The sequence below is a fragment of the Pteronotus mesoamericanus genome, unplaced genomic scaffold, assembly GCF_021234165.1.
Source record: "Pteronotus mesoamericanus isolate MK-2021 breed Mesoamerican mustached bat unplaced genomic scaffold, CSHL_Meso_final scaffold_31, whole genome shotgun sequence".
In the NCBI taxonomy this organism is placed as follows: Eukaryota; Metazoa; Chordata; class Mammalia; order Chiroptera; family Mormoopidae; genus Pteronotus; species Pteronotus mesoamericanus.
The window spans coordinates 7,071,634-7,084,360 of NW_026555312.1; the positions used below are offsets into that span (position 1 = coordinate 7,071,634).

Here is a 12,727-nt window from a genome sequence, read left to right on the forward strand (position 1 = left end):
GACCATTAAGTTTCATGACTAGTTTAGGTCTTTCTCATTCCAATATGATAAAAATATTCTATGTTTTCATCTAATATTTTTAAATTTTATTTAAACCTTTGATCCTTTGGATTGTATTCTGGGATTAGGAGAGAAGGCAGACCTCAATAATCAAATATTGATTTGTTTTAGATATATAGTTAGTTGTGTGTTTTGACATATACAAAAATATATACCCACTAAATAAATAATATAAAATACAAAAAGATATATGTACACAACTACATGCCCAAGATACACTTATTCATACATATATCAATATGAACAAATTCATGTAAAGAAATAAAATTTATGCAAATACAAATACAGAAAACAAAATATAGTGATATGTGCCCCAAACACTTGAATACTTAGAGAAGGTTCATTCTTAATATAATACCAGGTACGAGTGAGATTTGGTTGCTGTTCGCTTTGGACATGCCCAGTTTTCCTTTAACGGAACATTAAAAAATCTTATGGTTGGATTATCCCTGCACATCAGTACATTTATATATTAAAAGCATCCCATAAAAATTGGTTCAACTTCCTGTTTGTATTTCTTGTATTTTGTATCGAAGGAAGAAAGCAGGTCAACAAGAGTCACATAAAGAAAGACTAGCCTCAGTACCCTTGTCCTACCTGCAGAGGAAATCAGTCAAATCTTAGCTGTTTCCAGATCCACAGCTTTGCTGCCGTTTAGTTTCTGGCTGTAAAAGTTAGTTACTGATTCAGATCTTTCTGCTTTGAAGGAAAATGAAATAAGATTGTCTGGGTCTAAACCAGTGCTTCTCAACCAGGGGCCATTTTGCCTCGTGAGGACATTTGGCAGTGTACAGAGTCATTTCTGGAAGTCCCAGCTGGGGTTAGGGCAGCTATTACTACCATCTAGTGGGTAAAAGCCAAGAGTGCTGTTATCCTACAGTTCACAGCACAGCCTCCCCACCTCTCCAATGGAGAGTGGTCAGGTCCACCATGTCAAAAGTGTTGAGAAACCCTAGGCAGGAAAACCAGAATGCTGAAGTGTTGACATTTAGGCCTGTAGGGACAGGTGTACAATGTTGTAAAAGGACAGATTTTGGCATCTTTATACTAACTCTACACAAACACACTCCAGGGATTTTGGTGGCTATTTTCTTTGGACGTCATGGCTCCATATGATATGACCATTTACATGATCAGGAAACAAGCAGACGGGTCAATGGATTTCTTTAAAGTTGCAAATGTCACTAACCTTTATATGTAATATAAGAAGTCTGAGAATTTTTTTAATGGTTATCTTGAAATCCTTCCAGTTGCTAACTCTTATTTATAACCTTCAAATATATGCATTCTTGTTCTATGTAGTTTTTCTACTAGTCTGTTTTTTCCTGTTCTTTGAAGAAATTCTCTGGACACTTTAAATTGTTTAGAAAATTATTTCTGTTCTTTTAATAAGTAACATATTAATTGCAGCTTGCAGCAGTAGTTTTACAGTAAAGGGAGGTTCTTGTGAAATCCATTATGGGAAGATGAAGGAAGCCTGGGGGAAATAAAAGAAAGAAAGAAGCATGAATGTTATGCAGTTCTGCATCATTAACACTGGCAATGGGTTCTTTCACCTCCTGCCCTCTCACTTCCAGTTTTCTGATGCAGTTTTGTGTGTTTGGATGTTATATGTTGGCTGAGAGCTGCTCCTCTACAGAATGCTTTAAGAAGTATATCAATCTGACAAATAAGTTAAAAAATAAATTTTTAAAGTGCTTAGCGAATATAAATAGAACAAACTTCAACAGAGGCTGAGATTTATTTAAAGCACCACATTCTGTACAAGTTAAATCTTTCCGTCTAAAACCATAATATGGCAGCCACAGAAGATACTCATTGGATTATCAGGTTCATTGGGATGAAACACTGTACAGCTAGATAGCAACTTTGTCTGCATTATAACATTGGCATTTAGTTTAATCTAATGACTTTGAAGCATTTGTAACTCAATAATTAGGATAGTAACAGATGAGCCAAGTTAAGAACAGAATGTTTTTATTTACTTTGTAATTTTAAGCAGTTCTTGCAGTGCTTGTTAAAATTTTAATTGTTGGCATTCATATTTTGGCAGACTTTATACTTTAGAAGGAAAACTTGTGGAAAGTGGGGCAGAGTTGGAGAATGGACAGTTTTATGTGGCTGTTGGCAGAGATAAGTTTAAGAAATTGCCTTACAGTGAATTACTTTTTGACAAGTCAACTATGAGGAGGTCTTATGGGTAAGTTTTCATCCCCATTCACTTCACACATTTTAGGTATCACTTGAAATAGCATTGAGTCTTTGCTGACCATTAGTGTATGTTACAATATATAATATTGTTTATCAGTTAGACTGAAAAACCTATGATATATGTTGATCCATTTTTTTATTTTTGCCATGATTGGAGATTGAGAGCTATTGCACAGTAATTTGGGATAGTATATGAAAGACTATACAGTTTATTTTTTACTACATAATTTTATTGTTTTTACTATTCACTTGTGATTTTATAATAAATATAAAGATTTGTGAAGAAGATACAGGACAATGAGCTTCTACAGAGCATCCACTATTAGAAATTTTATTTTTTAATCTTTTAATTTTTTTATTTTTAAGTCATGTTTATTCTATTACAGTTGTCTCAATTTTCCCCTCTTTGTCTCCCTCTAAGACTATACTTTCAGGGATCATTTCTATAGTTCATTTGTTACTAGAAATTTTAATATAATAACTGTATAGCTAGATTAAGTAATTCTTCAGCTGGTGCATGTAAAACATCTAAAGGTGTTTATAAAACATTATATTTTATACACCTTTTAATAATAACTGTAAAATATAAAAATAACATAATTTCACTTGTGCAAAATAAGTAGATTGACTGCTTTTTTAGTTAATACCTGCAAAATTTTAAAGATTACCATTTTAATTACATACAGTGCATTGCGAACCTTTTTTCTCTATTAAATGTCATATATTTTTGAAACATGTCTTCCTTCAGCTGAGTGGCTGGACTGCAGAGGCACGCAGGAAGAGCCCTGGCCTGCGGCACATACCGGGACCCTCACCCTGGCTGGCTTATGGTGCCCGGGGGTCTGCTTCTGCTGCCTTTTACAGATATTCTGTGGCCACTTTGCTATTGGAAACATAGTTTTTGTGGCTGTTCTCTGCTTGGGTGGGTGATACTGGTAGAGATAGAGCAGAATATCACCAATATGTTATCCATTAATTCTCAATTTGTGAAGCCTAGTGGAGAGGCCAGCTGTTTCTAGATAAGTATTAGATGAAGTGAAATTTCAGGGGCGTTGTTTGAAGTATGCAAGAGCACATGCTTTTCCAGCACTTTAGAATTATTTACCAGCAGACTTACTGCTACCCGTTCTTACCCATCCATAAAATCAAGTCCGTTCACAATCTGCTAACAATACTGGATTCGTCTGCTGTTAGCTTCTGTGTATAATTAATGGCAGTGAGAAAAGTGTAACTCATGGTGGCCTTTCTCAGACACGTTAGTATGATTTACATTTATCTATGTATCCTCTTATTTACAGTGAGGTTCATTTGGGTTCTAGAATAGGTCTTTTCCTAATAATATAGAGACATCCATCTGTGAAACAACATTCCTACAGCCGAAGAGAGTTTTTTTTATTTCTTGACAAGAATGACTGGTTTAGAAACTCACTGAATATAAATGTGAGTGTGTTACCAGTCTAAGCTTCTGTCAGAGGTAGGCAACATAGATATTAAAAAGGAGAGGGAAATTTATTGTTTGGCACTCAATTTGGCAAAACTGTTACTCAGCTTGAGAAATGATTTTTTTGAAATTCATATAGAAAATTTTGGGAATTAAATAAAAATGCTATGAAAAATGTAAGCTGTTACTAAAAGTTTATTATAAATATCAATTACAGTAGTCTACAGGAAAACATTATACATCTTTTGGAATAGAATTTGGCAATTTTATGGTAGTCTTTGTGAAATTGGGGTAGTATATACTACTTTTTTGGGAAACACCGATAGCAGTAAACAGTTGACTTGTGGGTTGGGATGACGAGCTGGGATGACTGTTGTCTTCCACTATTTATTATTTGTAAATAACACTCATATTCCTAAATTACAATTTGTTTCCACAGCCAGAAAGCGTCTTCACTGCCTCCTATTGTAGGATCCAGAAAGTCTAAAGGGAGTGTAAGTATCAGATGGTTTACTCATTAAGGCTCTATATTTCTATACAGTATAGAGAGACTGTCCTTTGGGTTTCAATGACATTTGAAGAAAAAACTTAGCTGATATATAAGCAATTATGTGAAACAACACTAGAACATTAATGTTACAAATAAGGTCTTAAAAGAGAGTTAACATTTTTAAAATATAGATTTCAACATAGGTATATTTTTCCTTGTGTGTAGACCTGATAGAATGTATATCGCAGTTGAAATCCAGGCAATAATACATAAAACTAGAAGAAATGCTGCGGTGCAGGTCCTGTTAGTGGTCCATCCAGTCCTGTTTCCTATCTCTGACTAAGAGTCAGAAAGTTTCTGTAAGAAAATGGTAATCCTCCAATATAGTTCTGTAAAAGAATGAGAATCATTCCAAATATTTATTCCCTATCAGAATCTTTTCCATTCATCAATCATTCATTTATTTGTTAATTCAACAAACATCTATTAAATACCTACTTATGTGGGAACTGTGACAAGTGTTTTGTAGGTAATTTCTTACCTTCTTTGTATTTTTTGTCTGGGCCCTCTTGTGGAGCTGAGTTTTATGTCATGCTGCAGTATTGCTTTGACAGATTTTTTTCTAGTTGAGGCTTGTCTTTCTACCCAGCTTGAGAAATGATTTTTGGAAATTCTACACCAGTAGTGATCAGGATTGATTTGACATTTCCCCTCTCTGAATTAACTGAGCAAAATTCTTATAAAGGTGTTTTGTGAAGTAAGTGACTGGCAATGAAATCTTGTCTCCTAGTGATGATTTAGATATCTCTTCTATCCTCTTGGTTATATCGTGTGAAATTCTTGAAAAAGAGAAAAATAATTTTGCATGAGGAAGAAGTGCTGAATTCAGCATAACAATAGACTTTTATCACCCATTCATTTGCTGAGACTCATCCTCCTCGTGACAAAGCACTTGGCCTCAGAAACTTATAATTTCATTGAAATAAAGAAGATGGCTTGGAAACGTAACTAACAAGCTAAACAACAGAGGTGTTGTGATATTGGTAAACATGAGAGAGACAGAAGGAATCAATGTACATTGGTCAAAGTACATGGAGGAAGTTGAATTTGAACTATGCCTTTGAGGACTGTTTAAGATTCAGGCAAAAGTCAATGAGGAGAGAGGGGATTCAGACAGAATGGGCAGTGTGAGGAAAGGTGATGAACACCTGGAGAAGCAATAATGCTGGCTGATATTTAGTGAACTCTTGAGGGCTCAACACTATGACAGTGTCTTTACAGGTGTGATTTACTCAGTCCTCAACCCACAAGGCAGGTACTATTATTGCTGCATTTAAAAATGAGAAAAGGAAGCACAGAGCATAGGAGTACCACATCCAAAGGTTCATGTTGAGTAAATGGTGGGGGAGGGACCCATCCAAATGGCTGTCCTGGAGGAAGTTCATGCTTCTGATCCCAGGGAACAATGAGTTGCTCAGGCTGACTGGAACAGAAGGTCCATCGTGGTGTGGAAGCTGATGTGCCTGAAATGGTAGGTGATGGCGGTTTTGGATGACTTTGAATGACTTTATCTTCGAGTAGAGGACAGCTCCTGAGGGCTCCTGAGAGGTTAGTATGTTAATCCAAATCCGTTCTAAGAAGATCAGGTCTTTTATGTGGAGGAAGGCTTAATATGGTGTGAGGCCATAGATGAGATGTCAGTTATGTGGCAATTGCAAGCAGTAGCCTTGGTAGAAAGTGTTGAGAGGTTAGACTGGGTAGGTGGTAGAGGTAGTGGGAGGTGATTGCTGCTCATGAAGAAATGAAAGGCTTGCTTGGTGGTTGGGTACCCAGGGTTATTGGAGAGGTTGGAGCCAAAGGTAACTGCAAGTCTTTGAGCTTGGATGCCTGAGAAAATGGCAGTACTGTGGCCAAGATGGAGGCTGTCAGAAGAAATAATGACCTGCCTAATTTCCAACATATAAATTGGAATTGTCATCATGAAGTCTAGTAGAAAGGAATTATAGATGGTGGAGTCTGAGGCCTGATATGAACATCAGATGTAGATTTGCAAGCTCATCCACGTAATGGTCATAGCTGAAGAGCAGACACCTGTCATTGCAGTGTTCCCTCCTAGCACTCTGCACAGCCTGGCAGGGAGCAGGCCTTGTCATGCTATTGAGTGAGAGGATGCGTCATGGAGCTTGGAGAGAGAGTGCAGTGAGTACCCAGGTTGAGGGAACTAAAATCATGGGCATAGAGAAAGAAGAGAGAATATTCCAGAAGCTGGAAAATTATGTTAGCCACTATAGAGCTAAATAACCTGTGAGTTTAGGGTTTGGAAAATTTGTCCTCTAGTTCTTCAGTACTTTGGAGTGCAATCTCTTCTGTGTACCAGGCAAATATGAGCTCAATAGTTCTCACAGTACAGTTGGAAGAGTGAAGATTAAATAGAGACACAGTGCAGTTGAATAAGTGACCCTAGGTCAAAGGGAAAGTTGATGTTAGAATCAAGATTGTGACTCTTTGCATTCACAATTAATGAACTTTGGAATTATGTGCTTACTATTCTGTAATTTGGAATGTCTAAATTTTTATTAAAAATATGTGATGTGTTTCCTGCTTAAAATTCATGTGCAGGAGGCACTCACGTCCAATTTAGAATCTGTGTTATGAATACTCGGTCATCTGATAATGATCGATTGAGTTTTCCATGTATCCGGCCTGGACTGAAGCTGTGGGGAGACAGTGATAAGCAAAGAGACATGCTACTTTCTTTTAGATTATGGCCTACTGGGGGAGATAAAGGTTAAACAATTCCACAAACTCATATATAATCAAAAAGTGTGATGAAAATGAATGAATAGTACAGAGCAATATGAGAGACAATCCCAGGAGAATTAATTTAGCTAGGTGTGTCAGGAAAGGCCTCTTTAAATAAGTGACCTTTAATGACAGACTATTTCCATCTCACAGAAAGCAAAGACTCAGAATTATATTTCCATGCTCTGACTTAGAAAAATAAAATGATAGCAGAGTTTGTTCCTCTTTCAATAAAGCTCCCAAAACATGTTAAATACTTGCCCGTCCATTCATCTGCTCATTCAGTCATCAACTCAACTTATATTTGCTGAGCACTTACTAAATGCCAGGAGCTACTCAGCCAGTGCACTTTGCATATAGACATGGTTTTAAACCGAAAGGAACTTTCATTCAAGTGATTATGGGGGGCAAACAGAGGAGAGGGTGGAAGAATGGAGACAGATTGTTAGCTTCCAAGCAAATACGAAGTCTGTCCAGAAGGTATCCAGCCATGTTATATGAAAAATAGAAATATTTATTGAAGAAGATACAAGGTACAAGAAACATTGTACATAGGACAATGATACCTTAGTCCCCTTCAAAGTAGGTACCTTGGGACCTCACACGGTTCTCCCAATTGCCATCAACTGCCCCATCATATTTTTCTGAATCTCATTGATGGTCTGAAATCTCTTCCCTTTCAAAGATGATTTTAATTTTGGGAAAAGCCAGAAGTTGCAGAGTGCCAAATCTGTGCTGTAGGGGGGCTGAGTCACCTGGGTGATTTGATGTTTTGCCAAAAAAATCTGCATGTGACATGATACATGAGTAGGTGTGTTGTTGTGATGAAGCTGCCAGTCACCAGTTGCCCATAACTGCGGCCTTCTGAATCATCTGGTTAGTTTCCATGGTGAAAATGTTAAGCTGAACACAAAATTTGATGCAGATTTGTTGCTCTACTCACTCAGTTATTTTGAATGCAATGGACACACAGTACACATGCTCACTCAAAGGTGTCTACCGCCCCCACTGAGTAGGATAGTGAAGTTGTCATTTTTCATGCATGCACATTCCAGTCCATTCTTCTTGGCTGCCAGATTACATCAATGTCACTCAAACCATTCTCATTATATTAACAATGGCTGGACTTTTTTCCCCAGACAAATCCTGTAGGTAAATAATTTCAGATGGTGTAAGTGCAATGTGTAAAAAAATGTGGCAGGGTACCTACTGACATAGAATTTTGTGAGGCTGAGACCTGAATGATGGAGCCGGTCATTCAAGATTGGGGCAGGGAAGAAAGAGCCACCACAGCAGAGGAAAAAGTCACCAGGTCCTTTGGTAAAGAGCTTGGCACAAGAGGAGGGCAGGAAGAAGGCCAGTGTAGTCTGAATTGAAGTTAGGCCGGCAGTGCCCAATGCGGAGGCCATGCAAGGAGTTTGGGTTTTATTCCTTGAAGGAACACCATTTGAGGGTTAGGAGGAGAGAGGGATACCAGTTGATTTACATTTTGAAAAGATCATTCTGGCTGTGATGTTTACAAGGGAGTCAGTTGGGGCAAGAAGAGGAGCAGGAGGCTGTGAGACAGTTGGAGTCCAGGCATGTGATGCAGGTGACGTGGACAGGTGGCAGCTGGGGAGATGGACACCTATGATCAATCTTCTTTGAGTATATTGTAATGATCTGTGACACGTCCATCTGGGCACTGTTTTAGTGTTTGGCCAAGAGGGGGAGGTAAAGATTTCTGAGAAAACACTAAATGTGTGGAGCTTACATTCTGGAGGAGGAGAAAAACAAACAAATACACAATATATTTGGTATTAGTTAGTGAGAAGCTTGATGAAAAATACATCCAAGTATATGAAGTGAGAGTGAGAGAGGGTGCCAAATCACCTGGGTGGGCAGGGTAGGCCTCTGTTAGGAGGTCCTATGTGAGCCGAGTAATAACCCATGTGGCATACGGTGAGTTCTCAGAACCTGTTTTGTGGACTCGTGCATGACTGGCAGTGAGCCGCACAGAGAAAACATCTTAGATCGTAATTTCAAAGTCACAAACTCCATTTTCAACAGAAGGATTCATTTATTCCTTTCCTTTAATTTATTGGTTCCCTGGAAAGTGTTATGTGTTTTTAAGATCATTAACTGCTAGGCACTGAGTTGGGGTTGGGGGTGAGCGAGCCGGACTGTGGGAAAGCGAGCTTCAGACTTGGGGAACCACTGCCAGATCGGCAGGGGAAGCACCCCTGAACTCATGGTACAAATGAAAGGGACATAGAACTGGATTTTAGGAATTCATTTTTCCACACAGCTTTCTAGGAGTTTCTGTAGTGCATAATGAAGGGGTGTGTGGGTAGGCCTGAGAGACCTTAAAGCGAGCGGAAGCTGCTATAGCCTGCACAGTGCACTGCTGCTGGTGCACCAGTGACTTGGTCATTGCCCACCCTTGTGGTAGGAAATGTGGGGAACGAAGGGTTCGTGGGCTCAAGAAGTCCTTTCAAATGAGACAGGGAATGCCTTGTGTAACAGAGGACAAGACCAGAAGCCACACTGATACAGGCTCCAAGTGCTGGGAAAGTCACAGAAATGAGCAAATTCTGAATATTTTTAATTTGTGATTCTAACCTTGAAAACCAAAGGAAGATAGAAGTGAATTGTCTAAAGTTTTATAAAGTTTGAAAAATAAACCCATTAGTGAAAGGCTGTTCTCTAGCAGTGAGGCCACCTCATGTAGAATCAAAGTACCCTCTAGTGGGAAAGCTGCAAAATCAGAGAACTGTTTGAAAGTTAAAGCCAAAGATGAAATCGCAGTCTTTTGTTGTTCTTATTACCATGTGGCTAATACATCTTGTGATCAGTAATTTACCAATTCAAATATTATAATTGTTAAGGTTTTGGTAAAGAACAAAAAGCCCCACATGATTATCCACATATCACAAAGTAATGGTGAAGCAAGAAAAATTGTGCTTGTCCCTAAATCTCCATTTCCTTGGTGTAGAAACTGAGTCCAGTGTGCATGAAAGGGCTTCTCATGCTTGCTCTCCCCTTACGTGCAAGTGACAGAAACACCAGCCTGAGTCACGTCTAGTTCCTGCTCTTCAGGCCTCCCTCCCTGAGGCATTCCTGAGATGCAGTGGTGAATGCTGCTCCACTCAGGCAAATCCCTCACAGAATTATTTTAAACTTGATGTTTTATGGCATGTTGTCATGGGGATTGGAAATGGGTTTCTATAGCAATGAAAGGAACCTGAGTTGGTTGGACCTTGTTGGAAATTGCCTTAGGAGCTATTTAAAAATCCCAATTTCAGTAGAGCAAGGAGCTGATTGAAAGGTTCTTTTTAGTTCTCTGTTGGTTTGAGCAAGAGGTTAGCTGCTCCTGCTACAGGGACGGAGCACAGGACTCCCAGATCTGAGGGTTACTGTCTTGGGCCAGTTGAGGAGGGAGTGGGGCTCTGAATCCTGCAGAGCCCATCCTGGGGTTGTCACGGATAGGGGAATAAACATGAGTCATTGCAAACACTTCTCTGTTTGCCAGGACAGAGGCAAGGGCATTTCCCTCTACTGGGGAAGGCCCTGAACCCCTTTTCCCAAAGGTTTTTATTGAAAGGGTTAGCAGTGGGACTATGTGACAAGAATGCACAGGCGATCTCATTACATCAATATGTTAATATTTACAGAGAATAGATGATGTTTTGAAGAAAACAAATGTCAGGAACACACCAATTTACATGGGTCTGAGAGGAGACTAGTAAACATGACAGCATAAATATGAGAGCACCAAAGGGTATAGGGTTAGGGTTTGTGAATAATGTAAATTTCCTTCCCAGCATGAGCTGGTTATTTTAGCTTTGGAGGGAGAAACAAAGCATGCTCTAAAGAATTTACTTTTAGGCCTGCTTGGGAATGGCCAGATCCGGTTTAGGACTGTCTCTAGTATTGTCTCGAGCCTGAGCCAGGCAGGGGGAGGGAGCCACTAAGAGACAAAGAGACCTCTTTCAGATGGAATGAGGATTCTGGCCATGTCCAAGCCAAACCGAGGTGTGTGGGCCTTTTTGCCCTTTCTCTGTGTCCCCCAAGTTCTTGTCTACTGCCCATACTGGGTGTGTCTGTCTTAGGTCATCCCTGCTTGTGAGAGATCTTACCTGTCTTTGACTAACTGACCATCACAGGGCCAAGCAGGGTGATGTGAGGGAGGCAGGGGCTGTGCTCCTACCATGGGGACAGGTTTCGTCTCCCCAGAGGCTTGTTTTTCCAAGGCCTCCTTGATTATTTTCAGCCTTGGGGCCCTCTCATCTGTTGGTGGGGCTACAGTTCCTGAAACCAAACAGGGCGTTTCCCAACAAGCTCCTATCAGATAAGGTGAGGTGTGTGTGAGGCAAAAGGCAGGACAGTGGTTTAAGTATCACTGGGGTCTAGTTCTTGCACAGGACATGCTGTAAAATTAGGATGTTTTCTTGGTTCCTTCCTCTTCAAGATAAAGCCATACTTTTTCACTTCTGGATGGCTTGTTTTAGGGAGCCATTCTATGTAATAGCTGTTTCTAGTGACGTGGCAGAATGAAGCTCTAGTGTAGCAGAAAAATCAGACCTAGGTCATCTTGAGAAAGTGAATTCCTTTATCTGTAAAGGGATGATAATGATAAGCGTCTGTAAGTTTGGTAAATATTTGTGTTAGTGGATATTTAGCACATTAATTTTGTAAATATGTGTGTTAAGGGGTGTTAAGCACATAAATTTGGTAAATATTTGTATTAGTGGGTATTTAACACATAAGAGGTACTCAATAGTATTGTTTTTCAAGTGGCATAGATATATGAGATGGCAAACTCCCGTATTTACTCTGGCCCCCATATAGCTACGACTATCTCTTATTAGTAAGTTATTAGTAACAGGTGGAAATCTGCAAAAATAAAGGAAAATCTCTCTCTTCATTCCTTTGTCCTTCTCTCCCTCCGTGTGTGTGTGTGTGTGTATGTGTGTATATATATGCACACACATGTGCATATGTATATATATTTATGTGTATATATACATATAATTTATAATTTCTATATAATTTCTTATATATTTTTTATATTAAGACCTTAGATGAATCAACATTTTTTAAAAAAAGGATAAGCATTTAAATTATTTCCAGTCTTCTACTTAAAAAACAATTCTTCCCTTGCTCTCAGTTTTAGTTCTTACAAAGTGCCTAGTGTTTAGCCATTAATCAATAATTGAAGCCATGAGTAACAGTTACTAACGCCATGCTGTCTGCAGTTATTGGAATCAACTAGTCTTTCTTGATGCTCCACAATCACTCTTTTGAGTGTCACTACCAGAAATGCAGTAAATCAGAACTTCCTGAATATTCAACAGGAGAGCTTTTTAAATTAAATAAATCCCCAGGCATTCCATTCCAGAATGGGACTTCTGCTTCTTCCTTGTTATACTCTTTTTGCAATTAAGACTTTTCCCAGAGAGCTGTAAAAACTATTGTGCCAAGATTCAAAGTTTCTCATTCAGGAGGTTCCATTTTAGCCCTTAAAAGTTCCACAGCATCTCTGAACATTCCAGTAGGCTTGCTAGAATGGTTGTTCCTTTCATTAAAGGCTTTTAAAGTCTTTAAATCTTGGGATGGATAGACTTGGTTGAAAATAGACTGGAACATGAGACCTGGCTGATAGTTTTTGAATCTCTGCAATAATCATATTATCTTTTTCTTCTGCCAGCCATTTTATGGCCTTGTAAGAAAGATTCAGTGAA

The 12,727-nt window shown here is 38.9% G+C and overlaps 1 protein-coding gene across 1 annotated transcript in view; it reads left to right on the forward strand.

The window, feature by feature from the left end:
• DCDC2 (doublecortin domain containing 2) overlaps positions 1–12,727 on the forward strand; it is a 163,012-nt gene that overhangs the window by 58,425 nt on the left and 91,860 nt on the right. Inside the window, exons 5-6 of the mRNA XM_054592062.1 lie at positions 2,114–2,260; positions 4,152–4,206. Of these exons, the coding sequence (XP_054448037.1) occupies positions 2,114–2,260; positions 4,152–4,206 (202 nt within the window). The remainder of the gene's footprint in view (positions 1–2,113; positions 2,261–4,151; positions 4,207–12,727) is intronic.